General features: G+C 53.7%; 3 protein-coding genes across 3 annotated transcripts in view; 2 read left to right on the top strand and 1 right to left on the bottom strand.

Annotated features, from left to right (window-relative positions):
• Nucleotides 1–15,221, top strand: part of LOC127577320 (glucose-6-phosphate isomerase-like) — a 28,424-nt gene extending 13,203 nt beyond the window's left edge. Inside the window, exons 8-18 of the mRNA XM_052028432.1 lie at nucleotides 246–290; nucleotides 1,675–1,728; nucleotides 2,439–2,499; nucleotides 2,624–2,667; nucleotides 3,382–3,534; nucleotides 6,251–6,380; nucleotides 8,470–8,546; nucleotides 11,596–11,724; nucleotides 12,172–12,247; nucleotides 13,124–13,190; nucleotides 14,806–15,221. Coding sequence (XP_051884392.1) covers nucleotides 246–290; nucleotides 1,675–1,728; nucleotides 2,439–2,499; nucleotides 2,624–2,667; nucleotides 3,382–3,534; nucleotides 6,251–6,380; nucleotides 8,470–8,546; nucleotides 11,596–11,724; nucleotides 12,172–12,247; nucleotides 13,124–13,190; nucleotides 14,806–14,929 — 960 coding nt within the window. The 3' untranslated portion in view covers nucleotides 14,930–15,221. The remainder of the gene's footprint in view (nucleotides 1–245; nucleotides 291–1,674; nucleotides 1,729–2,438; nucleotides 2,500–2,623; nucleotides 2,668–3,381; nucleotides 3,535–6,250; nucleotides 6,381–8,469; nucleotides 8,547–11,595; nucleotides 11,725–12,171; nucleotides 12,248–13,123; nucleotides 13,191–14,805) is intronic.
• The window catches only part of LOC127577454 (fatty acyl-CoA hydrolase precursor, medium chain-like), a 459,511-nt gene that overhangs the window by 310,283 nt on the left and 122,475 nt on the right, over nucleotides 1–26,753 (top strand). The window lies entirely within an intron of this gene.
• wtip (WT1 interacting protein) overlaps nucleotides 24,576–26,753 on the bottom strand; it is a 36,460-nt gene continuing 34,282 nt past the window's right edge. The window contains exon 8 of the mRNA XM_052028429.1: nucleotides 24,576–25,806. Coding sequence (XP_051884389.1) covers nucleotides 25,654–25,806 — 153 coding nt within the window. The 3' untranslated portion in view covers nucleotides 24,576–25,653. The remainder of the gene's footprint in view (nucleotides 25,807–26,753) is intronic.

Below are 26,753 nucleotides of genomic sequence, written 5' to 3'. Positions count from 1 at the left end.
TAACCCTGGAAGTCCCGCCCTGTGACCTCCCGCCCCACGGGATTCCATTTAATGTAATCCACAGAAACGTTCAAAGAAAACCGAGTGCAGGCGTTTCTACATCCTGGTGAGGTTTATCCCGGGTGTTGCTGGTTGCAGTGTCCTGGGAATGAAGCTGAGATTCCAGGGCATGCATCCCCTCCGTTCCTACCTTGAGGCTGGTGCGAGCCCACTCCCTGCTGACTCTGTTCCCTGTTTCTCCTCAGCCTGCTGCTGTTGCCAAGCACTTTGTCGCCCTGTCAACCAACGCGGTGAGTAGGATCGCTGCCCATGGGTAGGTTCGCGACGCACCGGCCTGGAGAAATGTCCCGAGACACGAGTTTGGGTCCCACCACCGCAGTTGGGGCTTCATTGTTTGTTCAGTGAATCGTTAACGGTGACCTGTGTCGAGGAAACCTACCTAACCGCCCCCCCCCCCCCCGTGTCCTAATCTGCCAACTTTACCCTGGATCCTGTGATTGCCAACAACCAGTCCAGGGGCCACCAGAGGTGGGCATAGTGCCAACTCCCCCAGCCAGACTCACTGTCCAGCTTAACTGAAGACCTGTCCTGTGTCTCAGTCCTGTCTCAGTGTTGGCCAGTTGCTGCCTGACTGGTGATGTCCCCTTTGCCACTGAGAACACCAACTGGTTCCCATCCCATGCAAGGGGAATTGGATTAATGTATTGCCCAAGGTCTGCTGTTGAGCATCCTGAGAGGCTCCAGTTTCACACAGCAAGATCCCAAGCTTGAGACGAAGCACTGGTGAGTGAGACAAGTAGTTGACCCCAGAACTTCCTTGCTTCTGCTCGAAGATCATCTTCACTTTACCTCAGCCAGAGAGCAGTACACCAGTGGGAGGGAAGGTCTGGGCTGTGTCCAAGAATGGGGCTTGGATTCACCATCACGTCCCTTTGTGTTGTGTACTTCCAATCAGACAGAGCTAGAAATGTCCTCACCAGGGCACTCACCGGCTCAGTAGCTTGGCAGCTGTGGCCCTGTGTCGTTCCCCACCCTCCACCAGTGGACAGGTTGTTGCCAGATTGTGCTGGAAACCCTAGTCGAATATCCTGTCAGCAGTACCCTGTAACTCCACAGCTTCCTCCTCGGGAGAAGTGGCTGCAGTGTGATGGGAGTGGGCTTCAGGCCCAGGACAAAGCCCACCCACTTGGTCGTCACACCTTCACTGGATATGTGTGGGGTCCAAACGATCTTTCCATGTCAGTCTCTGGGACGAGTCATTACCCTCCGAGTGAGGGTATTCCTCTCCCAACCCCTGTCCTTGGAGGTGGGTCTGATCAACGCCCATTCCTCACCATTTGCAGTGGGAGGGAAGGGTTAGATAGATCTTAGAGCAGATAGTGTCAGCACATCATTGTGGGCTGAAGGGCCTGTACTCTGCTGTAATGTTCTACGTCACTGGGTCCAGACCCTGGAAGTCCCTCCCCAACAGCACTGTGGGAGCACCTTCCCCAGGACTGCAGTGGTTCTCGGAGATGGCTCACCTCCACCTCCTCAGGGACCATAGATGCTGGCCACTCGTGCTCGGATCCAGGGAGCGAGTGCTTGCCTCATGCCAGCCTATGGCTGCTCTCCTTTCCCTGCAATTGTCCTGTTTGCTGACGGCTCCTGACTGAACCTTTGCTCACCCCACAGGACAAAGTGAAGGCGTTTGGAATCGACCCGGACAACATGTTTGAGTTCTGGGATGTGAGTACAAGGAGGGGGTTGTGCTGGTGTCTGACCTGACCCGTCCAGGTGAACAGTCGGTGCCTGGTGGGGGAACGAGCTGCGTGAGGGAGGTGACATTGGCAGGCAGCAGAGGGTCTGGGGGCTGTAGTCCTGGCTGGGCAGTGCCTGGGCCATGAAACTCGTTCATGCTGGGGAGCAGTGGGTGATAACTTCCATAGCGATGGTCAATGGCAGGGTGTCTCCCAGTCACCTGGACCCCGGCACCCTGACCTCTCCCCTCCCAGGATGCCTGGACCCCCGGCACCATGAACTCTCCCCTCCCAGGACATAGGTCCTTACAGGAACCACGGACTGCCCATCCCTCCTGGTGGTGGATCTGTTTGGGGGGTGGGGTGAGGTGTCTCTGGGTCAACCTCCTGCTCTGCCTGCTAGTCTCTGCCTGCAGCTGCTGCTGGCCCAGACCAGCTCAGGTTCCCGGGGCTGATGGCTATTTTGGTCTCTGACCTTTCTGGAAAGTTCAAAGGTGCCTGGTGTTAAACTCGCTGTTGGCGTCTGTAACTTGGTGATCGGGTTACCTCAGGGAGTCGTGTGTCTCTCTCCTCCTGTTGGGCCCCCCCCCATACTCTCGGGATTCAGCCCCTAACCTTGGGATCTGTGGCCTGGCTGGGATGGCAGGGGTCCCGGGGTGGGTACCTTGACCTCTCACCTTTGCCCTCTTCTCCCTGCAGTGGGTCGGCGGACGTTACTCCCTCTGGTCGGCTATCGGACTGTCCATCGCCCTACACATAGGTAGGTCTCGCCGCCCTGCCGTCTCCGCCCTCTTCCTGCTGCAGTCTGTCCGTTCCCGGCGTTCCCAACCCCATGTCCTGTGCCCCAGACTGTTGCCACGGTAACTCCTGCTTCTGTCTTCCAGGGTTTGAGAACTTCTCCCAATTGTTGAAAGGAGCCCATTGGATGGTAAGTGGGTGGATGTCAGCGCCAGACTCTCCTTCCACGCTTCCACGCCCCCCCGACCCCCCCCCCCCCCCCCCCACCACCACTTCCCCCTCCAGGGACACAGGACCCACCCCACTGTTGGGGTCTGACATGGATGGTCCCAGCTGGAGCCTCAATCCCACCAGTTGGGTGGTTTCCAAGAGAACAGCTCGTCAGTACTTGTCAATCACCTTTGCTGCTCCCACAGGTCGTTCACCACAAAACAACCTGATTAATGAGACCAGGTCACTGGGAAGCCTCAATGTTTCTCCCCCACCCACGTGCCCAATGAGAGTGGCCCCAGTCCAGGAACACCTCGACTGAAAGTTCTCCTCCTCCTCTCCAGTCCCTGCCTGTCCTGGTAATGACACCACCCCAGCAGCCTCACTGTGTGCTCAACACCGGCCCCTCAGACATCTCTGGTTTCCACTGCTCCACAGTTGGGGCGGTGGGGGGGTGGGTCACCTCATCTTCAGCTACCTGGGCCCAAGCTCTGAAATTTCCTCCCTAGCTAACCCTCTTCCCCCTTTGCTTAAACTCCCCTCCAATGGTGTGTCCGACCATCTCTCCCACATGCGTCACTGTCAAATCGGTCCGATCCTTTGGCCCAGCAGCACCAGTTACGTAACAGAGGCACTATACAAATGCAGGCTGCGGTCACCTCTCACTGATCTCAGTCTCGCTCTTGTTCTAAAGGACAAACACTTCCAATCGGCTCCACTGGAACAGAACGCTCCTGTTCTGCTGGCTCTGCTGGGGGTTTGGTATATCAACTTGTACAACATGGAGACCCATGCTCTCCTGCCCTACGATCAGTACATGCATCGTTTCGCTGCCTACTTCCAGCAGGTAAGGCTGCCTCCGACTCTCTGCATTAGAGTGTTTTTGTCTGTCTGTGTTCCCTCACCTGTGTGTGTTCATGGACCAAATGTTGATGTTCAGCAGATTCTTGGGATGTTCTCTGATGCCCCCCTATAATTGGGGGTGGGGGGAGGGGAGACAAGGTTGGGGCTCAGTCCTTGCAGAGCTGACTAAACCAATCCCCTCTTGCAAATGAGAAGCCTTTCAGCTCCCACTTTAGAGGAAGTCCACCGATGTAAGACTGGTACATCTCTTGAAACAATCTCCTGGGTATCTGGTGATTCACTTTCAAATTCCTCCTCGGGATTTGAGCATCACCGTCAAGGCCAGCATTTGTTGCTCTAGATAGGATCTTTGAGTCCTTGTTGTCCACGGGATTGGTACTGGAGGATTGGAGGGTGGCAAATGTTGTCCCCTTAATCAAAAAAAAGGGTAGTAGGGATAGTCCAGGGAATTACAGACCAATGAGCCTTACGTCTGTGGTAGGCGAGCTGTTGGAAAGGATTCTTAGAGATAGGACCTATGGGCATTTAGAGAATCATAGTCTGGTCAGGGACAGCCAGTGTGGCTTTGTGAAGGGCAGATCATGTCTCACAAGCCTGATGGTGTTCTTTGAGACAGATTGATGAGGGTAGTGCAGTAGATGTGACCTACATGGATTTTAGTAAGGCGTTTGACAAGGTTCCATATGGTAGGCTTCTTCAGAAGGTCAGAGGGCATGAAATCCAGGGAAGATTGGCCGTGTGGATTCAGGATTGGTTTGCCTGTAGAAAGCAGAGGGTTGTGGTGGAGGGAGTGCATTCAGATTGGAGGCCTGTGACTAGCGGTGTCCCACAAGGATCGGTTCTGGGACTCCTGCTTTTTGTGATTTTTATTAATGACTTGGATGAGGGGGTAGAAGGGTGGGTTGGCAAGTTTGCAGATGACACAAAGGTCGGTGGTGTTCTGGATAGTGTGGAGGATTGTCGAAGATTGCAGAGGGACGTTGATAGGATGCAGAGCTGGGCTGACAGGTGGCAGATGGAGTTCAATCCGGAGAAGTGTGAGGTGGTACACTTTGGAAGGACAAACTCCAAGGCAGAGTACAAAGTTAATGGCAGGATCCTGGGCAGTGTGGAGGAGCAGAGGGATCTGGGGGTTCATATCCACAGATCACTGAAAATTGCCTCTCAGGTGGATAGGGTAGTTAAGAAAGCTTATGGGATAAGTCGTGGGATCAAGTTTAAGAGCCGCGAGGTAATGATGCAGCTCCACAAAACTCTGGTTAGACCACACTTGGAGTACTGTGTCCAGTTCTGGTCGCCTCATTATAGGAAGGATGTGGAGGCGTTGGAAAGGGTGCAGAGGAGATTTACCAGGATGCTGCCTGGATTAGAGAGTATGGATTATGAGGAGAGACTAAAGGAGCTAGGGCTTTACTCATTGGAGAGAAGGAGGATGAGGGGAGACATGATAGAGGTGTACAAAATATTAAGAGGAATAGACAGAGTAGACAGCCAGTGCCTCTTTCCCAGGGCACCAGTGCTCAATATAAGAGGGCATGGCTTTAAAGTAATGGGTGGGAAGTTCAAGGGAGATATCAGAGGAAGGTTTTTTTACTCAGAGTGGTTGGTGCATGGAATGCGCTGCCTGGGGTGGTGGTGGAGGCAGGTACATTGGTCAAGTTCAAGAGATTGTTAGATAAGCATATGGAGGAATTTAAAATAGGGGGATATGTGGGAGGAAGGGGTTAGATCGTCTTGGGCGAGGTTTAAAGGTCGGCACAACATTGTGGGCTGAAGGGCCTGTATTATGCTGTACTATGATAAGGTGGCGATGACCTGCTGTAATCCTTCTGGTGAAGGTTCTTCCACGGTGAAGCAGGGAGGGAGTTGCAAGATTTAGACCCAGTGACACTGAAGGAACAGTGACGTATTCCCAGTTCGAATGGAGTGTGACTTGGGTGGGAGCCTGCAGGTGGTGGTGTCCCCTGCATTGCCTGCCCTTGCCCTTGGCTGTGGAGGTTGAGGGTTTGGGAGGTGCGTGGACTATCCTGGGCGCATTTTGTAGACAGTGGTGGAGGGAGGGGGTGGGGTGCTAACTGGACAGTAACACTGACCATTGACTCCCAGACTGTGGCTAAAAACCCCTTCGGATCCACCAATGCCCCTCAGGAAGATAAGATATCTTTATTAGTCACATGTACATCAAAACACACGGTGAGATACATCTTTTTGCGTAGAGTGTTCTGGGGGCAGCCTGCAAGTGTCGCCACGCTTCCGGCGCCAACATAGCGTGCCCACAACTTCCTAACCCATACGTCTTTGGAATGTGGGAGGAAACCGGAGCACCCGGAGGAAAACCACGCAGACATGGGAAGAACGTACAAACTCCTTACAGACGGAGGCCGGAATTGAACCCGGGTCACTGGCACTGTAATAGCGTTACTGAACTGCCCTGTGGAATGCCCCAGTGAGACCCTTGGGGTGAGGCGAGGGGGAATGGTTAGTGGTGAACAATAAGTTTTAGGGAGGGGCTGGGCACTGAGCAATGAGCAGTGTGAAATGGTGCACGTCATTAACACGTTGGGAGTGTGTTTTCACTCGGACTTAGCTGGGGCTGCTCACAGGTGTGGCCACGTCCACTGTGATTGCCTCGTTGGTGTGGAGCTGAGAGTGAGTGGCTAATCCCAATCCACTCCGTGCCCTCTTCTCTCTGTTTCCAGGGCGACATGGAATCCAATGGCAAGTACGTCACTAGCACCGGGACCCGGGTGAACTACAACACTGGGCCCATTGTCTGGGGTGAGCCTGGCACCAACGGGCAGCACGCCTTCTACCAGCTGATCCACCAGGGTGAGTGTCCTCCGGGACCCCTGCCGGGGGTGGGGGAGGGAGGGATCCACTGGGTTGTGGCAGATGTGGGGGTGGGTCAGAGTTGTACAGCATGGAAACAGGCCCTTCGGCCCAACCTGTCCACGGTGCGCACCAAGTTGGTCTCGTTTGGCCCACATCGCTCTCAACCTTTCCCATCCGTGTACCTGCCCAAGTGTCGTTTGAACGCTGTTATTATACCAACCTCAACCACTTCCTCTGGCAGCTCGTTCTGTATACAGAAGAGGTTGCCCCTCGGGTCCTTTTTAAATGGTCAGACCACACTCGGAGTATTGTGTTCGGTTCTGGTCGCCTCATTATAGGAAGGATGTAGAAGCTTTAGAGAGGGTGCAGAGGAGATTTACCAGGATGCTGCCTGGATCGGAGAGCATGTCTAATGAGGAGAGGTTGAGTGAGCTGGGGCTTTTCTCTTTGGAGAGAAGGCAGATGAGAAGCGACTTGATAGAAGTGTATAAGATTATGAGAGGCACAGATAGAGTGGACAGCCAGCACCTTTTTCCCAGGGCAGCAATGGCCAATACCAGAGGACATCTGTTAAAGGTGAGTGAAGGAAAGTTTAAGGGAGATGTCAGAGGTAGGTTCTTTACACAGAGAGTGGTGGGTGCCTGGAACGCACTGCCGGGGTGGTGGTAGAGGCTGATACAACAGGGACATTTAAAAGACTCTTAGATAGGCACATGGATGTAAGTAAAATGGAGGGTTATGGGCTGTGTAGGAGGGAAGGGTTAGATTGATCGTGGAGTAGGTTTAAATAGGTCGGCACAACATTGTGGGCTGAAGTGCTGGACAGTTTTATGTTCTAAATCTTTCATCTCTCACCTTACACCTATGCCCTCTAGTTCCCCAACCCTGGGGAAAAGCCTGAGTGCATTCACCCTACCTCTGCCCCTTGTGACTTTATACACCTCCGTAAGAGGGAATGAGAGCTGGGGGTAGAGAGCAGGAGGGGGGAGTCAGTCAGGAGGAGCTGTGCCTACCGCTCGCAGGGCCAACCCCCAGGCAGGCAATGGAGGGAGGTGTGGAGGTTGTTGCACCATGAGATGTGGGGGAGGGAACACTCTGGGTGCAGGGGCACTGGGAAACAGGAGCAGCACATCTGGGGCCAACTGGGCCCTTCCCTCGGAGAGCTAGCATATGTAAGGTGGGCTGAAGAGCCTCCTGTGCTACCACATGATGAAGTGGTCCTTTCCTGAGGTGCTGCCTGTTGTTGGGGTCTGGGTTTCCGGGAACCCTGGCTGTGTAGATGTATCTTCCCCATCCCTGATGTCTGTGGGGTTAACTGGGCAGTACTGGGGGTTCTCCGGGGTTTCCTCGTGGGGTTACCGAGGGAAGCGTTAACCTACACACTGCGGGGGGGGCCAGTTTACGACAGTTGACTGACCCGCACGTCTTTGGGATGTGGGAGGAAACTGGAGCACCCGGGGGAAACCCACGCGGGCACGGGGAATGTGCAAACTCCACACAGACAGCACCGGAGGTCGGGATTGAACCTGGGTCACCAGCACAGTGAGACAGCAGCACTACCCGCTGCAGTGGTGGGTGGTTGGGCGGGGGGAGGGGTGGTTTGATGGGGGAAATGTAGAGAAGACTGTGATGGGTGCCTGGAACGGGCTGCAAGGGGAGCTGGTGGATGCAGATACAATGGTGGTGGTGAAGAGGCTGTTAGACACGTGAATGTGCAGAGAATGGAGGGATGTGGATCATGTGCAGGCAGAAGGGATCAGCTAGGTTGGCATCATGGTCAGCACAGACTCAATGAGCTGAAGGGCCTGTTTCTGTGCTGTGTGACTTTATAAACTGAAATACGACTGTCGTTGTTGTCAGATGTGAAGCACTTGGCGTGTCCAGGGTTCAGGAGTGACTCTGCAAAGCTCTAGTTTGTGGCTTAACTGACCAGGTGACCCTCTGACAACTTGCCTGGTCACACAGCAGGAGCAGGTTGGGCTACGGTAAGGGGGTAATGGCGGTATCATACGGTGGGGTGATAACTGGTCTGTGTTCAGTGTCGGTCTCTGAGCTCACCGCAGTGTCCCGCTCTCCCCACACGCAGGAACACGCATGATCCCCGCCGATTTCCTCATCCCAGTCCAGACCCAGAACCCAATCAGGAACGGGCTGCACCACAAGGTAGGTGTGGGTTGACCAGCTGGGTCATGGTGGGGGAGGGGTTAACAGGATACAGTGGGCCTGCGTCCAAACAACAGGCTGGCCGCGCCTGTTCTCTGCCTGTCCCAGGACCGGCCACGTCTGCCATGAGTTGTCAATGCCCCAGCTTTTCTCTCTCCATCAGAACACTACAGCACAGTACAGGCCCTTCGGCCCACAATGTTGTGCCAACATTTTATCCTGCTCTAAGATCTATCTAACCCTTCCCTCCCACATAGCCCCCCCATTTCTCTATCATTCATGTGTCTATCTAAGAGTCTCTTAAATGTCCCTGATGTATCTGCCTCCTCCACCTCTGCCGGCAGTGCGTTCCACACACCCACCACTCTCTGTGTACAAAAAAAAACTTACCCCTGACGTCCCCCTTATACCTTCCTCCGATCACCTTAAAATTATGTCCCCTCACGTTAGCCATTGTCGCACTGGGGAAAAAGTCTCTGACTGTCCACTCGATCTACGCCTCTTATCATCCTGTACACCTCTGTCAAGTCCCCTCTCATCCTCCTCCTCCCTAAAGAGAAAAGCCCCAGCTCACTCAACCTATCCTCATAAGACATGCTCTCCAATCCAGGCAGCATCCTGGTAAATCTCCTCTGCACCCTCTCTAAAGCTTCCACATCCTTCCTGTAATGAGGCGACCAGAACCGAACACGATACTTCCAAGTGTGGTCTGACCAGAGTTCTATAGTACAGCCTGACCTACTGGGTACAGCCCACAGCCCTGCTGTAAGCAACATGTAACCTCTGCCTGGTGCCTATGGGGTCTTGGAGTTGTACAGCACGGAAACAGGCTCTTCGGCCTGATTCATCCGTGCTGACCAAGGTGCACTAGTCAGATTTGCCTGTATTTGTTCCTTATCCCTCTTAACATTTCCTATCTATGGACCTGTCCAAATGCCTTTTAAACACTGTAATTGTAACCACCTCCCTGAGTGTGTGGAAAAAGTTGCCCCTCAGGCCCCATTTAAGATGAGAGGGGAAAGATTTAAACCTATAGTTTTAGACTCCCCTGAGTTTAAAAACTTTCTGTTCACCCTATGTGTACCCCTCATTATTTTATAAACCTCCATAAGGTCACCCCTCAGCCTCCTACGCTCCAGGGAAAACAGCCCCAGCCTGTCCAGTCTCTCCTTGAGTCAAGCCCTCCAGTCCCAGCAACATCCTTGTGAACCTTCTTTACGCCCTTCCTGGCATAATGATGTCCTTCATATAGCTGGGTGACCAGGACTCTGCACAATACTCCAAGTGTGGTCTCACCAACGACTTCTACAGCTGTAACATGATGTCCCACCTCTTGTAGTCAATGCTGTACGCTGCCTTCACCACTCGGTCCAAGTGCATCGCCACCTTCAGGGAACTGTGTGTTCTGCAACACGCCCTGGGCCTGCCAGTCACTGTGTGTGTCCTGTCCTGGTGTAGCTTCCTAAAAAGGAAAACTTTGCACTGTTTCTCAGTGAGAGAGATTAACAATTCCTAATTGAGATCCTTTTGATCTTCAGTGCAGTTCCATCCACAAATGCCTTTCCCGCAATGGAGGGATGGGGAGAGGCGTGGGGTCTCAGCGCACATGGCAGTGGGGGGTCGGCCTTCCCCTGACAACCTGCTCTGCAGATGGAGGGGGTTGAATTCAACACGTTCATTTCCTGGAAGCCCACATCTCAGGAGCAGTCAAAACATTGGAAGATTCTAGACTTTCTAGTACCTTTAGAGTAACAGAGTTATACAGCACGGAAACAGGCCCTTCAGCCCAGCTCGTCTGTGCCGACCAAGATGCCTACCTGAGCCAGTCCCATTTACCCAGGTTTGGCCCATCTCCCTCTACACGTCTCCCATCCATGGACCTATCTAAATATCTTCTAAATATTGTAATTCTACCCGACTCTACCACTTCCTTCCCCCCCTCACCTTAAACCTATACCTGCTAGCTTTGGACTCTCCTACCCTGGGGAGAAAAAACTGTGACCACCCATCTATCGATGCCCCTGATAGTTTTATAAACCTCCATAGGCCACCCCTCGACCTTCCTCACTCCAGGGAGAACAGTCCCAACCTGTCCGCTCTCCCCAGGTAACTCGAGCCCTCCAGTCCCGGTAACATCCCTGTGAATCTTCCCTGCACCTCCTACAGCTGGGCGACCAGAGCTGTGCACAACACCCCAAGTGCGGTCTCACCAACGTCTTGTACAGCTGTAGGGTGACGTCCCAGCTCCTGCACTCAGTTCCCTGGCCGATGACGGTGTTTGGCACCGTTGCCTTCACCATCCTATCTACCCGTGTCCAATGTTTCTGTAATGAGAACAAAAATTGATCTGTGTGGGAGGGGCCAGTGTGACAAGTTGTCTGATTGGTTGGGAGAAAGGTACATTTTTCTCAGCCGATCAGTAGAGAGTGTGTCACCACCAGGGTCAGTGGCAGCTGACCAATGGGAGCATGGTGATCATGTGATATGACCAAGGTGGTGCTAAACCAAAGAGGTTGCCCCAATCCCTCCGCCCACACACAGTGCCCCCCCATCTCCATCTGTGTGCCCCCAGCCCTGGCCTTCCCCACGCTGAGTGAGAGCTGGTTCCTGTCCCCGTTTTCCTCAGGATGTGCATTGGATCCCCTGCCCTGGTCATTCCCAGCCTGCTGTTGTGGGATCTTACTGTGTGGATGTTGGGTGTTTTAAGATATCTTTATCAGTCACATGTACATCGAAACACACAGTGAAATGCATCTTTTGCGTAGAGTGTTCTGGGGGCAGCCCGCAAGTGTCGCCACACTTCTGGCACCAACATAACGTGCCCACAACTTCCTAACCCGTACGTCTTTGGAATGTGGGAGGAAACCGGAGCACCCGGAGGAAACCTACACAGACACAGGGAGAACATACAAACTCCTTACAGACAGCGGCCGGAATTGAACCCAGGTCGCTGGCGCTGTAATAGTGTTATGCTAACCGCTACACTACCGTGCGTGGGGGCAAGAGCTGTCCGAGTGCGTTTCCCGACCTTTCTCCATTCCTTTCCCAGATCCTGCTGGCCAACTTCCTGGCTCAGACCGAGGCCCTAATGAAGGGAAAGACGGCAGAAGAGGCTCGGAAGGAACTGCAGGCGGCGGGTCTGAGCGGAGAGGCCCTGGAGAAGCTGGTTCCCCACAAGGTGAGGCTGGGACACCTCGCTCTCCTCCCCCCTCCCCACCCCACCCATCAGCTGGGCTCTGCCCCTCCTAGGAGATCTCCGCGCACCCCCCCCCCCCCCCCCCCATCCCCTACTCTGCCCAAACAGCTCATTTCATCAGAATCACCTGAAGCCCACCCCCCCCGCCACCCTGTACTTGGAGATTGAACCCCCACCCTCAGTGTTAACCCTTCCCCTCCATCAGAGTCCCTCCTCCCACTCCCACCCCACCCACCGCCACTTTCTGAGTGAACCTCAGTGCCAACGTGTGCCCCCAACAACACCTCTGGACTGCCCGCTCTCCCCCCGCCCCCCCCCCCCCCCCAGTCTGTGCCTGCTCCCCCCCAGACCCCCCCCGTCTGTCCGTGCTCCTGGACGCCCCACTCCCACTTTGACGTTTACCTTCTTGGCCGCTCTTGTCTGTTCCAGGTGTTTGAGGGGAATCGTCCAACCAACTCCATCGTCTTTAAGAAACTGACCCCGTTCATGCTGGGGGTTCTGATTGGTGAGTGCGGTCTCGGGCTGGGGGTTGGGCGGGGGGTGGGAGGGGGGAGCCGGAGTTCAGCTGCTCTTCCGTCGCCAGTGCTGGGACACTGCGTGGGAGACCTTCACCTGAGGGACCATGGACGATGCACTGGTTCACCACCACCACCACCACCTCACAGGGCCGTTGGAGATGGGGTAAATGCCAGCCTTGCCCCCCCACCCCTCAATCCCTCTGGAGATTGTGGGTGGGGGGGTCTGCCGGCCCCCTCCCAATGGTCAAGTCAGGGGCAACCCTTTGGGGCTGTTTGAACTGCCTTCTCTTCACTACCAGCCCACGCACAGCCAAGACCCTCGCTGCCTCCTCTGCCACACCCCTGCCCCTCGGCCCCTCTCCCAACCGGATCCCACCTACCACAGCCCCAAACACTCGGTGTTCACCCACAAGCCCCTCTGGAGGGTGGGACCATTGGGGAGGGTCTGGATCTTGGGGACCCTTGGCGGTGAGATCCAGCCTATTACTCATCCCATTCCAGGAGAGGAGGTGGTCTGCAATGGGGGTGTGTAGGAGAGTGGGGGCGGGTATTGGTTGGGGCTTCCTGTGCAATGGGGTGCATTGGTGGTGGAGATCCTGTTGAGGGGGTGGTATTGGCAGTGGTGAAGGGGGTGATTGGCCTTGAGTTGGGGTGTGGGATGGGATGTGTTGGTGGGAGGGTGTGACGTTCCGTTGAGGGGGGTGCATTGGCTGTGGGATGGGGTATGTGGGTTGGGTTTCCTGTGGGATGGGCTTTATTGGGTGTGGGGGTTGCTCTTGAGGAGGGTGTATTGGTGGTGAGGGGGTTGGGGTGCTGTGTTCAGACAGCCGGCCTTTCCTCTGACGACGTTTTTCTCTCGGCAGCCATGTACGAGCACAAGATCTTCGTGCAGGGGATCATCTGGGACATCAACAGCTACGACCAGTGGGGGTGAGTGGGGGTCAGTGCCAGCGTTCTCTGCGGCTGTGGAAGTGAAAAGGGGGAAGGGAGTGGAGAGGGAGGGTAGGATTCCGGGAGAGGAGAGAGAAACCCCTCGGCCTCGGCACCTACCAGACTGACAGAGGGAGGCAGAGCCTCTGGAGATGGGGTTTCACCATTGGAAATGGGCACAATGAACATTAAGGCAACTAATCTCTCAGGATAAAGGCCCCGGTCCAGACGGAGCAGAGTTGTGCATCTTAGAAGAATCAAGTGTATGGGTAGTAGGGCCACATGTGCACTGGTTAGTAAGCTCTGCAGCATCAGGGCACGGCACAGAGCACAGTGGGCTGGGAATTAAGAACAGGAGGAAGAACACGTCCAGGGGACCAGAGACAGTCGGCTTAATATCAGAGTTGTATAGCATCGAGACAGGCTCTTTGGCCCACCACGTCCATGCTGGCCCTCATGGCTATCTGCACTAATCCCATTTACACACTAATTCCATATCCTGTGTGTTGCCCATTTAAGTACTTGTCCAGGGGCCAAAGAAAATACAGAACTGCTGCTGAAGGAGAGAGTGGAGACTGAATGGTTGGTGGGGATTTCAAACGGGGAAGTCCTGCTTAATCATCTCTCAGATTCTTCCACGTGAAAGCAGGGTGGACAAGGGCCGTTCACTAGATGTGATATATTTAGGTTTCCAAAAGGCCTTTGATGTATCTGGTGGTGATTTACATCAATGATCTGTGCTGGGACCACATCTGTTGATGATTTACATCAATGATTTACAAATCAGACACAGATCGGCAGGCACAGCAGAGTCTGGCTTTTGCCCTCTTCCTTTCCAGTCCTGATGCAGGGTCTCGGCCCGAAACGTTGACTGTCCATCTCCCTCCATAGATGCTGCCCGACCCGCTGAGTTCCTCCAGCACTGTGTGTGTGTGTGTGTGTGTGTGTGTGTGTGTACGGATTGAGAGGGGTGGCCAGTTCCAAGGCAGACTGCAGCGAGTCGTGATGCCCACAAGCAGAATGGGCATGTAACTGGGACTGTTGTTACTGTTCCCGCCGCCTCTGGCAGCTCAGTCCAGACACCAACTACTGTGTGTGAAACATTGACCCCTCAGATCCCCTTTAAACCTCCTCCCTATGCCCTCTAGTTTTAAACACGCCTCCCATGGGAAATGGACACTGGCTATGCCCCTTGTAATTTGAGATGCCTCTATCATGCCACCTCTCTGCCTCCTTCACTCCGGGGAAGACAAACCCAGCCTCTCCAACACTCGCCTTCCATTCCAGTTACCACCCTCGTGAATCCTTCCTGCACCCTCTCTCGTTCAACCTTGTCCTCCTCATCGTGTGGTGATCAGAGCCCCACAGAAGTAGACCAAATGTTTGTATCACTGTAGCATGGCGTTCCAACTCGTACTAATCCTGGGCCAATGAAGGCAACTCCTTCCTCGCCACCCTGTCCCTGTAGGGGAGCGATGTACTTCCCCCCCCCCCCCCCGTTCAACAACACTCCCCGGGGCCTGTGTTTGACTTTAACCACTGACGTGCTGTGAATGAGGTGGAGAAAGGGGGAGGGTTCTCTCTCTGATCACTGACTAACTCTGGTTGATTGCAGCGTGGAGCTGGGCAAACAGTTGGCCAAGGCAATCGAGCCTGAACTCGCCACCCCTGACCCCATCAGCTCGCACGACAGCTCCACCAATGGGCTCATCAACTTCATCAAGAAGAACCGCACCTGAGCTCCGACCCACGGAGGAACCCCGAGCTCAGTTTAGACCACGTCCATCCTCCCTGTGTGATGGAGCTTTGTACCGTGTGTGCCCCTGCATTTACCTCACCCGTAATGTCGCTTCACCTTGCCCCGTCGACAACCAGTGTCAGACTGTAAGCCTGTTGTAGTGACGTTACAGCCCTTGAGCTGTCTGTGTGTGCACACTGTCACTCGTGCTCACTTAGTGCCAGGTCCTGCACCCTTAACACACACACACAGTGTAGAAACTGGAGCAAGTTAAAAATAAAACTTCATCTCAAGTCTCTGCTGGTTTTATTGTCTCTTCACCTCCCTGCTTCAAGCCAGGGTTGTCAGGATCAGGTGTCTCTGACTTGGATGTTGTGAAATGTGTTGTGGCAGCAGTTCAGTGCAAGACATAAAATTACTATCAATCGCATAAATAGACAGATAAATTAATTCATTAATTAATAGATAATACTAAAGAGAAAAATTAACATGATAGTCTTCATGGACTGTTCAGGAATCTGATGGTGGAGGGGAACACAATCCACAATTCTTTGCATCATCTACTGCCTTACTAACCCACCTGTGTACATTTTCATCCAGGTCATTTATATACAGCAGAGGTCCCAGTACCAATCCCTGAAGAACACCACTGGTCATGGACCTCCAGCCAGAATAGGTCCCCTCAACCACTACCCTCTGTCTTCTACAGACAAGCCAGTTCTGAATCCAAATGGCCAACTCACCGTGGATCCTAGGCACCTTAATCTTCTGGATGAGGGACCTTGTCAAACTCCTTACTAAAATCCACGTAGACAACATCCACAGCTCTACCTTCATCAATTAGGCTATTGGCTCTCTTGTTTTAAAAGGGGTTTATTTACATATTTACTTAACTTTTATCTGAATATTTCTACAGTTTTGAAAACTAAAGCAGGACCATCCTTGTCCAAGAAGCCCTCCAGCCCCTGCAACAGCCTCTGGTACCTCCAGAGAGCCACCAGACACCGCCCGCTCACTCTCCAGGGACACCCGGGCACGGACATATCCTCAGAAGAGGGGCAGCCAGTCAGTTCAGGCAGAACCCCTGACATCCTACTGGTCGGACCTGTGAATGGCCACCTCGGCCATGCCCAGGAGCAGACTGCTGAGGAGATTCCCCCGACCTCTCCACCCCCCACACCTGGGACCCCACCCACCCGGGACATTCTCTCTTCTCTCCTCTCCCATCAGTAGAAGATACAGGAGCCTGAGGGCACGTACCACCAGACTTAAGGACAGCTTCTACCCCACTATGATAAGACTATTGAACGGTTCCCTTATACAATGAGATGGACTCTGACCTCACGATCTACCTTGTTGTGACCTTGCACCTTATTGCACTGCACTTTCTCTGCAGCTGTGACACTTTACTCTGTACTGTTACTGTTTTTACCTGTACTACATCAATGCACTCTGTACTAACCCAATGTAACTGCACTGTGTAATGAATTGACCTGTACGATCGGTTTGTAAGACAAGTTTGGTACAAGTGACAATAATAAACCAATACTAATACCAGGTGCCAGAAAATCAGGGGTGTTGGGCTGAAGTGTGACCAGAACTTGAGCAGCCCCCCACAGATACTCAAACCTCTCGCACTCCGTGTGTACACAGAACACGGACTCCTCCAGGCCACAGAACTGGCAGGTAGCTGGAGAGTCAGCAAACAGACTTAAAACCCTGTTACACGGCACTGCCCTGTACAACACTCTCCACCCCAGGTCCCTGATATAAAGGGGGAGGATTCCTGTGTGGAGAGACTCCCCCTCGCTGCCACAAGGCAGAACAGACTGCCACAGTGTGTCCGGACAGCGGGAGAGGGCCATGAAGTGGAGGGTGCAGGAACAGCCCACACAGGACATGGCTTGGTGCAGCATGGAACGGTACTGAGGGCATCTCTTGAGAGATGTCTCATTGTGTGGGGCCTGCTCCTGGGGGGGGGGGGGGGGGGGGGCTCCAGGGTCCAATCAGCCATTCCAGCTTATTGAGGGTTAGCCCAGCTGGGATTGCCCTGTACACAGGACTCCCTCCAACACCCAACACCCACCCTGACTGGATGGCTGCAGTGTTCAGCCATGAGTCCCGGTGGTCCCCAGCTCCGTCCTCCACCCTGTGGTCTGCCCCTTTGACCGGCCACTCAGACCTTCATCCACCGGCGGTCGAGAACTCAGTGGAGGTGACCATGTCCCAGACTCTGAGAAGGTCTCGATACAAGACAGGTGACTCCCACAGGGCAGCTGGTGCTTGCTGCTGGGAGCTATGTCCCACTGGAAGGTCCCTCAGTGCACCTTCCTCTCTCTATACATCTGCCAGGTCCCTTAGGGTTTGACCCCGCCGGGACTCCAAGTCGAGAACCTCTCCCTCAAGGTGCTCAATCTCGGATTCCCACCTTCAGGGACTCCTGACAGAAGAGGTGACTGTGAGCCATGGCCCCAATCCCTCCCGCTCCTCCTGCACCCCTGGTCCCGAACCAACAGAATGAATCCTCCAGCAGCTGGTCATTGCAGTGCCAGTACGTGGACCCCTGCCCCGCGTGCACAGCGGGGTGAGTCTGCTCACACCACTGCTGGTCTGAGCACTCAGATCCAGAGCCGGACGGCTGTGAACCACACTGACGGTTGATCTGAGAGCCCTCTCCAGGCCAAGGCGTCGGGGTCAGGATGGAGAATTTGGCAGACGTAGCGTGACCCGACGGGATCCCTCCACTTCCCCACCGATACTTGGCTGCACTGAGGACTGGAGCGAGCCCTCTCCTCAAGGGTACGACTGAAATCTCCCTGCAGGGGACGATGCACTCGCTGCTATCACAGGAACTCGAGAGAAAGGCGCGCGCAGGTGTGTATACATCCATGGAGAAAGGCGCGCGTGCAGCGGTGTTTCCATCCACAAGGACATGCAGGTTGCTGGGGTAATTGGCTGCTGTAAATTGCCCCCAGTGTGTAGGTGAGGGGTAGAATCGGGGTGGGGGGGAAGTTGATGAGAATGTGGGAAGAATAAAATGGGATGAGTGTCGGATCAGCGTAAGTGGGTGGTTGCTGGTCGGCACGGACTCGGTGGGTGGAAGGGCCTGTTTCCGTGCTGTGACAGACACACGACGAGGTGGAGCAAGTGGCCCGCAACATCTCCTTGACCCCCAGGATCTCCGGCTGATAATTCAAGGCTGACTCGGGCACCCCCCCACTGGAAATTCAACTGAGGTGACTCCGAGTGCCATACAGCACAGAAAGGCCCTTCGGCCCAACTTGTCCATGCTGACCAAGATGTCCACTAATACTCGTCCCATTTGCCTGTGTTTGGCCCATATCACTCTGAACCTTTCCTCTCCGTGTACCTGTCCAAGTGTACAGTCTCCATGACTGTACCCACCTCTACCCCTTCCTCTGGCAGCTTGTTCCACACACCCACCACCCTGTGTGTGAAAAACTTGCCCCGCAGGTTGGGTCCCTTGTTATTCGTTATTTATGTAAATGTCTTGGATGCCAGTGCACAAGGCTTGATCAGTAAGTTTGCAGATGATATAAAATTTGGAGGTGTTGATAGTGAAGAAGGATATCGTAGATTACAGGGGGATCTCGATCAGTTGGGGAAGTGGGCTGAGGAGTGGCAAATGGATTTCAATGCAGGTAAGTGTGAGGTGATGCATTTTGGAAAGTCAAACCAGCGTAGGACTTGTACTGTGCATGGTAGGGCACTAAGGGGTGTAATGGAACAGAGGGACACATGCATAGTTCATTGAAAGCGGCGTCACAGGTAGACAGGGTGGTGATAAAGGTGTTTAGCACCCTGGCCTTCATCAGTCAGGGCACTGAGTACAGGAGTTGGGACATTATGTCGCAGTTGTACAAGTTGTTGGTGAGGCCGCACTTGAAGCACTGTGGACAGTTTGGTCGCCCTGTTATAGGAAAGACGTGGTTAAACTAGAAAGAGTGCAGAGAAGATTTACAAGGATGTTGCCAGGACTCGAGGGCCTGAGTTACAGGGAGAGGTTGGCCAGGCTGGGTCTTTATTCCTTGGAGTGTAGGAGAATGAGGGGCGACCTTACAGAGGTTTATAAAATCACGAGGGGCAGAGATAAGGTGGATGGTGACGGTCTTGTCCCCAGTGCAAAAGGGACCTGAGGGGCAACTTTTTCATGCAGAGGGTGGTGAGTGTGTGGAACGAGCTGCCAGAGGAAGTGGGTGAGGCAGGTACAACAGGATCATTTAAGAAGCACTTGGATAGGTACATGGAGGGGTGGGGCTTGGAGGGATATGGGCTGAACGCAGGAAATTCGGACTAGCTGGGTGGGCACCGTGGTTGGCATAGACTTGTTGGGCCGAAGGGCCTGTATCCGTGCTGTATTGCTCTATGACCCAGATCCCTTTAAATCTTTCCCCACTCTCCTTAACCCTGTGCCCTCTAGTTTTAGACTCCCCAACCCTGGGGAAAAGACCGTGACCATCCACCTTATTGATACCCCTCATGATTTTATAAACCTCTACAAGGTCACCCCTCGGCCTCCTTCACCAGAGGTAATTGCCCCAGCCTGTCCAGCCTCTCCTGATAACTGGGCCAAAGGGAAGCAAATGGGATGAACATTGGTGCGGGCCCACAACATCTTGGTCAGCACAGACTGGTTGGGCCGAAGGGCCTGTTTCTGTGCTGCATTCCTCTCTGACTATTGCTATCGCACCTTTTGATGCCAGTGGTTGAAACGGTGTCTGGGCCACAGGAGCAGCGGCAGCTGCGGGACCCTGCTACCGGTGGGGATGAGCCGGGGACAGAGTCACACCCTCCCTCAGGGGGGAACAGAGTACTTGGGCGAGGAGGTGGGGTGGGCAGGAGAGGAAAGGCCGTGGCTGATGGCTCTGGGACTGAAGTACACCATCTGTGCAGTGCTCTTCGACTGTGGGAGGCCTCACAACCCAGTCAGCTGAACGCTGCCTGGCCCATGCCAAAGTCCAAAGGTTAACTAACTTCCTTCACCCAGGCAGCTCCAGCTGTCCCGGGCCAGTAACCGGGTGGGGAGGGAATTTATTTGTGGCGGGGGTGAAGCCTCACTGTAACACAGGCAGCCCTGCTCCCAGCCTCCCCCATCAGGCTGCTTTTTTTAAATTCCAAAATAAACTTTATTCATAATAAAAGACAAACTATATACAATTATAAAACAGTGCAAGCCTTTACATTCTTGTACAGATCATTCATTAGAGTTAAAAACAGCACCGATGCCACACCTATGGCTCCCTGGGGGCTACCCAGTCCCCTATTTACAATATTTAGTGGCTTTCTCGCCTGACCCTGCCCCTCCCTCTCCAGTGGCGGAAGAACCCTAAACTGTCGTCCTTCCCCACCGAGCCCTCGCGCTGGCTGCACCCAGCTTCAGTGCGTCCCTCAGCACGTACTCCTGTAGCCATCAGCCTGCTGTACAAACACCAGCCTCGCAAATCGCCTTCCTCTCCCCCCTCAGGCAGTGGATGGGAAACAGCCACCCGCCTCACCTCCCCTCAGCTGGGGTTCTGAGCAGCCAGCTCTGATCGGAGTCGGGAACTCCCAGTCTCCAGCGCAGCCAAGTGCTGCCCCGGTCTGGGGAATCAGTGACACGACTGTGCAGAGGGAGCTGTCGCTTCCATCAGCTCCTGAGCTTTATTTAAAGCATTCATTTATGGTCGGCAGGGCGAGCAGTTATTGGTTGAACCTCTGCAGTCGCTGTGTTGGGGACGGAGCTTCAGGGTTGACGATGATCTACTTCTGAGAGAGTGTGCCACTTGGAGGTGTACCTGACACCTTGGAGATGGTCGAGGTGGTGGGTTTGGGAGGTGCTGTCAGAGTAGCCTGGGTGAATTAATGCAGTGCATTTTGTAGGTGGTACACACAGCAGGAACTGTGTGCCGGTGGTGGAGGGGGTCGATTTACCAGGCTTTGTCCTGGACGGTGTTGAGGACAGGGCAGCTCAATGGCACACCTGGTGCAGACCCTGCCCCACAACTCTGGTGACCCAGGATCAATCCCAACCTTAAGAGCTGTCTGTGTGGCGTTTGCACGTTCTCCCTGCGACTGTACGGGTTTCCCCTGGACTCTCCATTGTCTTCCCACGTCCCAAAGATGTGCGGGTTGGTAGGTTAATTGCCCCTAGTCCACAGTGTGGCTGCACAGGTTGATAGGGCAGTAAAGGCGGCGTACGGAACGCTTGCCTTTCTTTGTCAAGGCTAAGAAAGGCTGTTAAGTTGCAGCTTTATAAAACTCTGGTTAGGCTGCATCTGGAGTATTGCATTCAGTTCTGGTCACCCCATTACAGGAAGGGTGTGGAGGCTTTGGAGAGGGGACAGAAGAGGTTCACCAGGATGCTGCCTGGATTAGAGGGCACGTGCTGTATGGAGAGGTTGGACAGACTGGCCTGCCTGTAGAAGACAAAGGGTGGTGGTTGAAGGGACTTATTCGGGCCGGAGGCCTGTGAGTAGTGGTGTTCCGCAGGGATCTGTGCTGAGACCTCTGCTGTTTGTGATGTACATACATGACCTGGATGAGTATGTTGATGGATGGGTTAGTAAGTTTGCAGACGATACCAAGATTGGTGGAGTTGTGAATAGTGTAGAAGACTGGTGATAGATACAGCGCGATATAGATCAGCTGCAGATGTGGGCAGAGAAATGGCAGATGGAGTTTAACCCGGATAAATGTGAGGTGTTGCACCTTGGTAGGACTAATGTCAAGAGGCCGTACACTCTTAAGGGCAGAAGAGCAGAGAGACCTTGGGGTGCAAGTCCATGCCTCATTGAAAGTGGCTACACAGGTAGACAGGGTGGTTAGGGCAGCTTATGGAGTGCTTGCATTTATTAATCAGGGTATTGAGTACAGGAGTCAAGAAGTTATGATGCATCTCTATAGAACTCTGGTTAGGCTGCATTTAGAGTATTGCATGCAATTCTGGTCCCCTCACTATAGGAAGGATGTCAAGGCTTTAGAGAGGGTGCAGAGGAGGTTTATTAGGATGCTGCCTGGATTAGAGGGCATGTGCTATCAGGAGAGGCTGGACAATCTTGGGCTCTTTTCTCTGGAGCAGCAGAGGCTGAGGGGTGATCTGTTGGAAGTGTATAAAATTATGAGGGGCAATAGATAGGGTGGACAAGCAATATCTTTTTCCCATTATTGAGCGATCCAATATCAGAAGGCATGCATTTAAGGTGAGAGGGGGTAGGTTCAGAACAGACGTGAGGGTTATGTTTTTTACTGAGAGAGCAGTGGGTGCCTGGAATGCGTTACCTGATAGGGTGGTGAAGGCAAATTCATTGGGGGCTTTTAAGAGGGGCTTGGATGGGCACATGAATGAGAGGAAAATGGAGGGATATGAGCATTCTGTAGGTAGGAGGGAATAGCTATGTCAGCACAACATTGTGGGCCGAAGGGCCTGTTCTGTGCTTACTGTTCCATGTTCTAAACCTGGGTTGTTTTCTCTGGAGCAACAGAGGCTGAGGGGAGACCTGATAGAGGTCAATAAAGATTTAGAGGTACCGATAGAGTAGACAGTCAGTATGTTTTTCCCAAGGTCGAAATGTTTAACACCAGAGAGCATGAATGTAAGGGGGATAAGGAGGTGCAGTGCAAGGTTGGTTTGTTTTTAAAACAGAGAGTGGTGGGTGCCTGGAATGTGCTGCCAGGGGTGGGGGTGGAGGCAGATATAATAGATGAAAAACACGATGATGCTGGAGGAACTCAGCAGGCCAGGCAGCATCCGTGGAGAAAAGCAGGCGGTCAACGTTTAGGGTCAGGACCCTTCTTCAGGTCTGAAGATAGGAAAAGGGGCCCAATATATAGGGGGGGGGGGGGGAAGCAGACAGGTGGACAAAAGAGGGGAGGATACATCCTATCCGGATGTATCACGGCTTGGTACGGCAACTGCTCTGCCATGACCGCAAAAAACTGCAGTGTTGTGGACACAGCCCAGCACATCACAGACACCAGCCTCCCCTCCATGGACTCTGTCTACACTTCTTGCTGCCTTGGTAAAGCAGCCAACATAATCAAAGACCCCACCCACCCCGGACATTCTCTCTTCTCCCCCCTCCCATCAGGCAGAAGATACAAAAGCCTGAAAGCACGTACCACCAGGCTCAAGGACAGCTTCTATCCCGCTGTTATAAGACTATTGAATGGTTCCCTAGTACAATATCTTTATTAGTTACATGTACATCAAAACACACAGTGAAATGCATCTTTTGCGTAGAGTGTTCTGGGGGGCAGCCCACAAGTGTCGCCATGCTTCTGGTGCCAACATAGCATGCCCACAACTTCCCAACCCATACGTCTTTGAAACGTGGGAGGAAACCGGAGCACCCGGAGGAAACCCACGCAGACACAGGGAGAACATACAAACTCCTTACAGACAGCGGCCAAAATTGAACCCAGTGCCTGTCTTGACCTCACAATGTACCTCATTATGACCTTGCACCTTATCGTCTGCCTGCACTGCACTTTCTCTGTAACTGTAACACTTTATTCTGCATTGTTATTGTTTTCCCTTGTACTACCTCAATGCCCTGTGTAATGAATTGATCTGTTCGGACCGTATGCGAGACATGATCTGACCAGGTGAGGTCATTCCTTCACTGAAGGATGTTGGGTTTCACACATCCTTCAGCTCAGCTCTTACCAAGTGATAAAGCAGTGAACTTCTCACTGGGCACCCAGACTGGAGGGAGGTCTAACCGGGGATCTGCCAGTGCTCAAAGAGACATCAGTCTGAGTGAGTGAAGGAATAGGTTCGAGGGGCTGAATGGCCTCTGAAATGGCTGCTGACCGTCCTCAACATTCATTTCCCATCCCTCAGGCCCATAATGGCACTACCGTCCAATCACACAAAAGACAAGGTCAAAGTTAACTTACAAAAAAAACTTTTTATTTGGAAAAAAAAGGCAGATTATATCTAAGGTTAAGTGACCTTTGACATTTACAGGTTTAATAATTTAGGTTGATATTATGTGGCTTTACTTTTAAGATAAATAACTCTACATCTCCCTCTCCAGTGTCCCCCCACAGAACACCAGCACGTCCCAGCTCCAGCAGGGGGCTCCTGGGCCAGAGACGGGAACAGCCCAGCCATTGTAACCCTAACACTCCCCTCCCCACACAAAGGTGATGACTCCCGCTGGCTCCGTGGCTGCTGTGCAGAGTCCTGGACACCAGCTGGGTGGGAGTCAAAGGGGCACGTGTGAGGGTCACCCTACCCACCCAAGGGGGCACATACCACAAAGGGGGGGGGGGAAGGGAAGGGGAAAGGTCAAAAGGTCCCACAGGGCACCACCCAAGGAATCGAAGCAAGAGGCTGGGAGGCCGACAGCCGGTCAACAGCCCGAGCAAGGAGCATCTGTGGCCTGGGTTGAGGGAAGAGGAAGGAAGCAGCCCCACAGCTGCTCACAGAGGGCAGCACAAGCAGGGGCAGGAGGCAGACTTGGTCACCAGGGAGGGGAGAACTTTGCCGCCACAGGACAGAGTTCACGTCAGCTTAGTCAGTGATAATAAGTCTGATTCCGAGCAGGTTCTCAGTCCAGGACCAGAGCTGTGGAAGGATCTGGTCATGGGCAGAGCATCCGGGGAGAATTGGGGGGGGGGGGGGGGGGGGGGGGGGGGCGTGGCGTGGGGGCGGCAAGTGGGATGGTTGGGAAAATAAATAAAGGTGGATGGAGGTTTGAGATTTCCAGCAGCAGGTGACTGGTCCCAGCAGGTCTGGGCGTCCATTTGATGACTGGTTCTGGGCAGCCGCTCATTCCTTAGGGAGTGGGATGAACATTCCCATTGGGAAAAGCCTTCCCCCTTTGGAAAACTGACAACAATCACAAGGTTAACCCAGCAACCTTCAGGACCAAGATGCTAGTGCCCGGCGACATCTGGAGGTGGACTGGTGCAGGGGACGGGTGTGGGGAGGTGGGAGTCCGTCGAATAATCAGTACAGAAAATGTACCGAATCATCCAATTAGAAAATAAGACATACATTTAAAAAAACTATTACAAAATTACAAAGTTGGGCCCACTGTACAATGCCACCATTGAGCAGTTTATATAAAACGCTTGTGATTCCTTGCATAGTCTACATGCCTGTGTGTTGTGATGTACTGAAAGGGTTAATCAGATCAGGTGGATGGCATGTTTATAAATGCAGAGGCTCCCACTGAGCAGTGGCTGTGGTCAAGTTTCAAGGTTTGCTATGTTAAGAGCAGGCACAGACGTCCTGGGCTAAAGAGTATCTCCCAGATGCCCCCCCCCCTCTCTCTCGCTCTCGAGAGGGGCAACCAGGGCTTTGGTCACTCAAGAGGTGCAGAATTAAATAGGTCCTCAATCAGAAACATCCGACTAGTTACCGGAGGCTGACAAAATGGATGAGCCGCGATTAGGGTTGTGTGATCTAACTGCCGCCTAGTGGACATCTCACTGGAGGGGAGCTCAGAGGCTGGAGTCCACCATTCCCTCGACACCGTTGGCGAGCAGGGACTCGGTCACAGCTCCAATGTCTGGATCTTCTCTCTGTCCACACCTTCTGCTGCTGCTCTCCGGGGTCCCAGCCAAAGTGGGTTACTAACAGTAACCGTGGACACTGCCCTCCTCGGGAAGGAAGGAAGGGCCAGCAAGGTCCTAGATTGTGGTTCCTAAAGCAGGACTCAGCCAGCAGAATGCCCTCTCCGGTCAGCACAGGGGGGATGGGTGGTGGCCCTCCCGTCACAGCTCGGTGACGTGCAGCTGGTAAGTGGGGGGCGGCTGGGCGGGCAGGGGGATGTTGATCCGACGGATGTGGCAACTGTGGCACAGGAGATGCCCCTCCAGGGGGTAACAGCGACGGGCTTCCTCATCATTCAGCTGGAGACCGCAGTCCTGGGGAGGGGGTGGGCAACCAAAGAGTTAACCGAGGGGGGGCGTAGGGAGAGAACGTCCTGAACCACCCCCAACACTGGCAGACTTCCCTCCCTCCCAGACCCAGATGTAGCCCTTCTCCCAAACCTCAGCCAAGGGTGACCACCCATAGAACAGTACAGCACAATACAGGCCCTTCGGCCCACAATGTCTGTGCTGAACACGATGCCAAATTAAACTAAATCCCTTCTGCCTGCACACGACCCATCTCCCTCCATTCCCTGTACGTTCATGTGTCTAACAGCCTCTTAAACCCCTCTATCGTATCTACCTCCACCCCCACCCCTGGCAGCACATTCCAGACACCCACCACTTTGTTTTAAAAAAAAATTTGCCCTGCACATCTCCTCTGAACTTGCCCCCTCTCACCTGAAATGCATGCCCTCTAGTACTAGATATTTTGACCCTGGGAAAAGATACCGGCCGTCTACCCTATCTATGCCCCTCATAATCTTATAAACATCTATCAGGTCTCCCCTCAGCCTCCGCCGCTCCAGAGAGAACAACCCAAGTTTGTCCAACCTCTCCTTATAGCTCATGCCCTCTAATCCAGGCAGCACCCTGGTGAACCTCTTCTGCACCCTCTGCAAAGCCTCCACATCCTTCCTACAATGGGGCGACCAGAACTGAATGCAATGCTCCAGATGCAGCCTGACCAGAGTTTTATACAGCTGCGACATCACTTCCTAACTCAGTGCCTCAACTAAAGACGACAAGCGTGGCGTACACCTTCACTGGCCCATCAACGTGCAGCCACTTCCAGGGAGCTGTGGACTTGGACCCCAAGATCCCCGCCCTCCCCCCACGAGCTCTGTCTCTGACCCCTGGTGCTGGAGGGAACATCCCAGATGCCCCAAGTGACCGCACCCATGATCAGGGACCTAGTGGGGTGGCACAGGGGAAGGGAC

This window comes from Pristis pectinata, chromosome 13 (assembly GCF_009764475.1).
Source record: "Pristis pectinata isolate sPriPec2 chromosome 13, sPriPec2.1.pri, whole genome shotgun sequence".
NCBI classification, from domain to species: domain Eukaryota; kingdom Metazoa; phylum Chordata; class Chondrichthyes; order Rhinopristiformes; family Pristidae; genus Pristis; species Pristis pectinata.
Note: the sequence above shows the minus strand (reverse complement) of the source record. Positions and strands in the feature narration are given on the sequence as shown.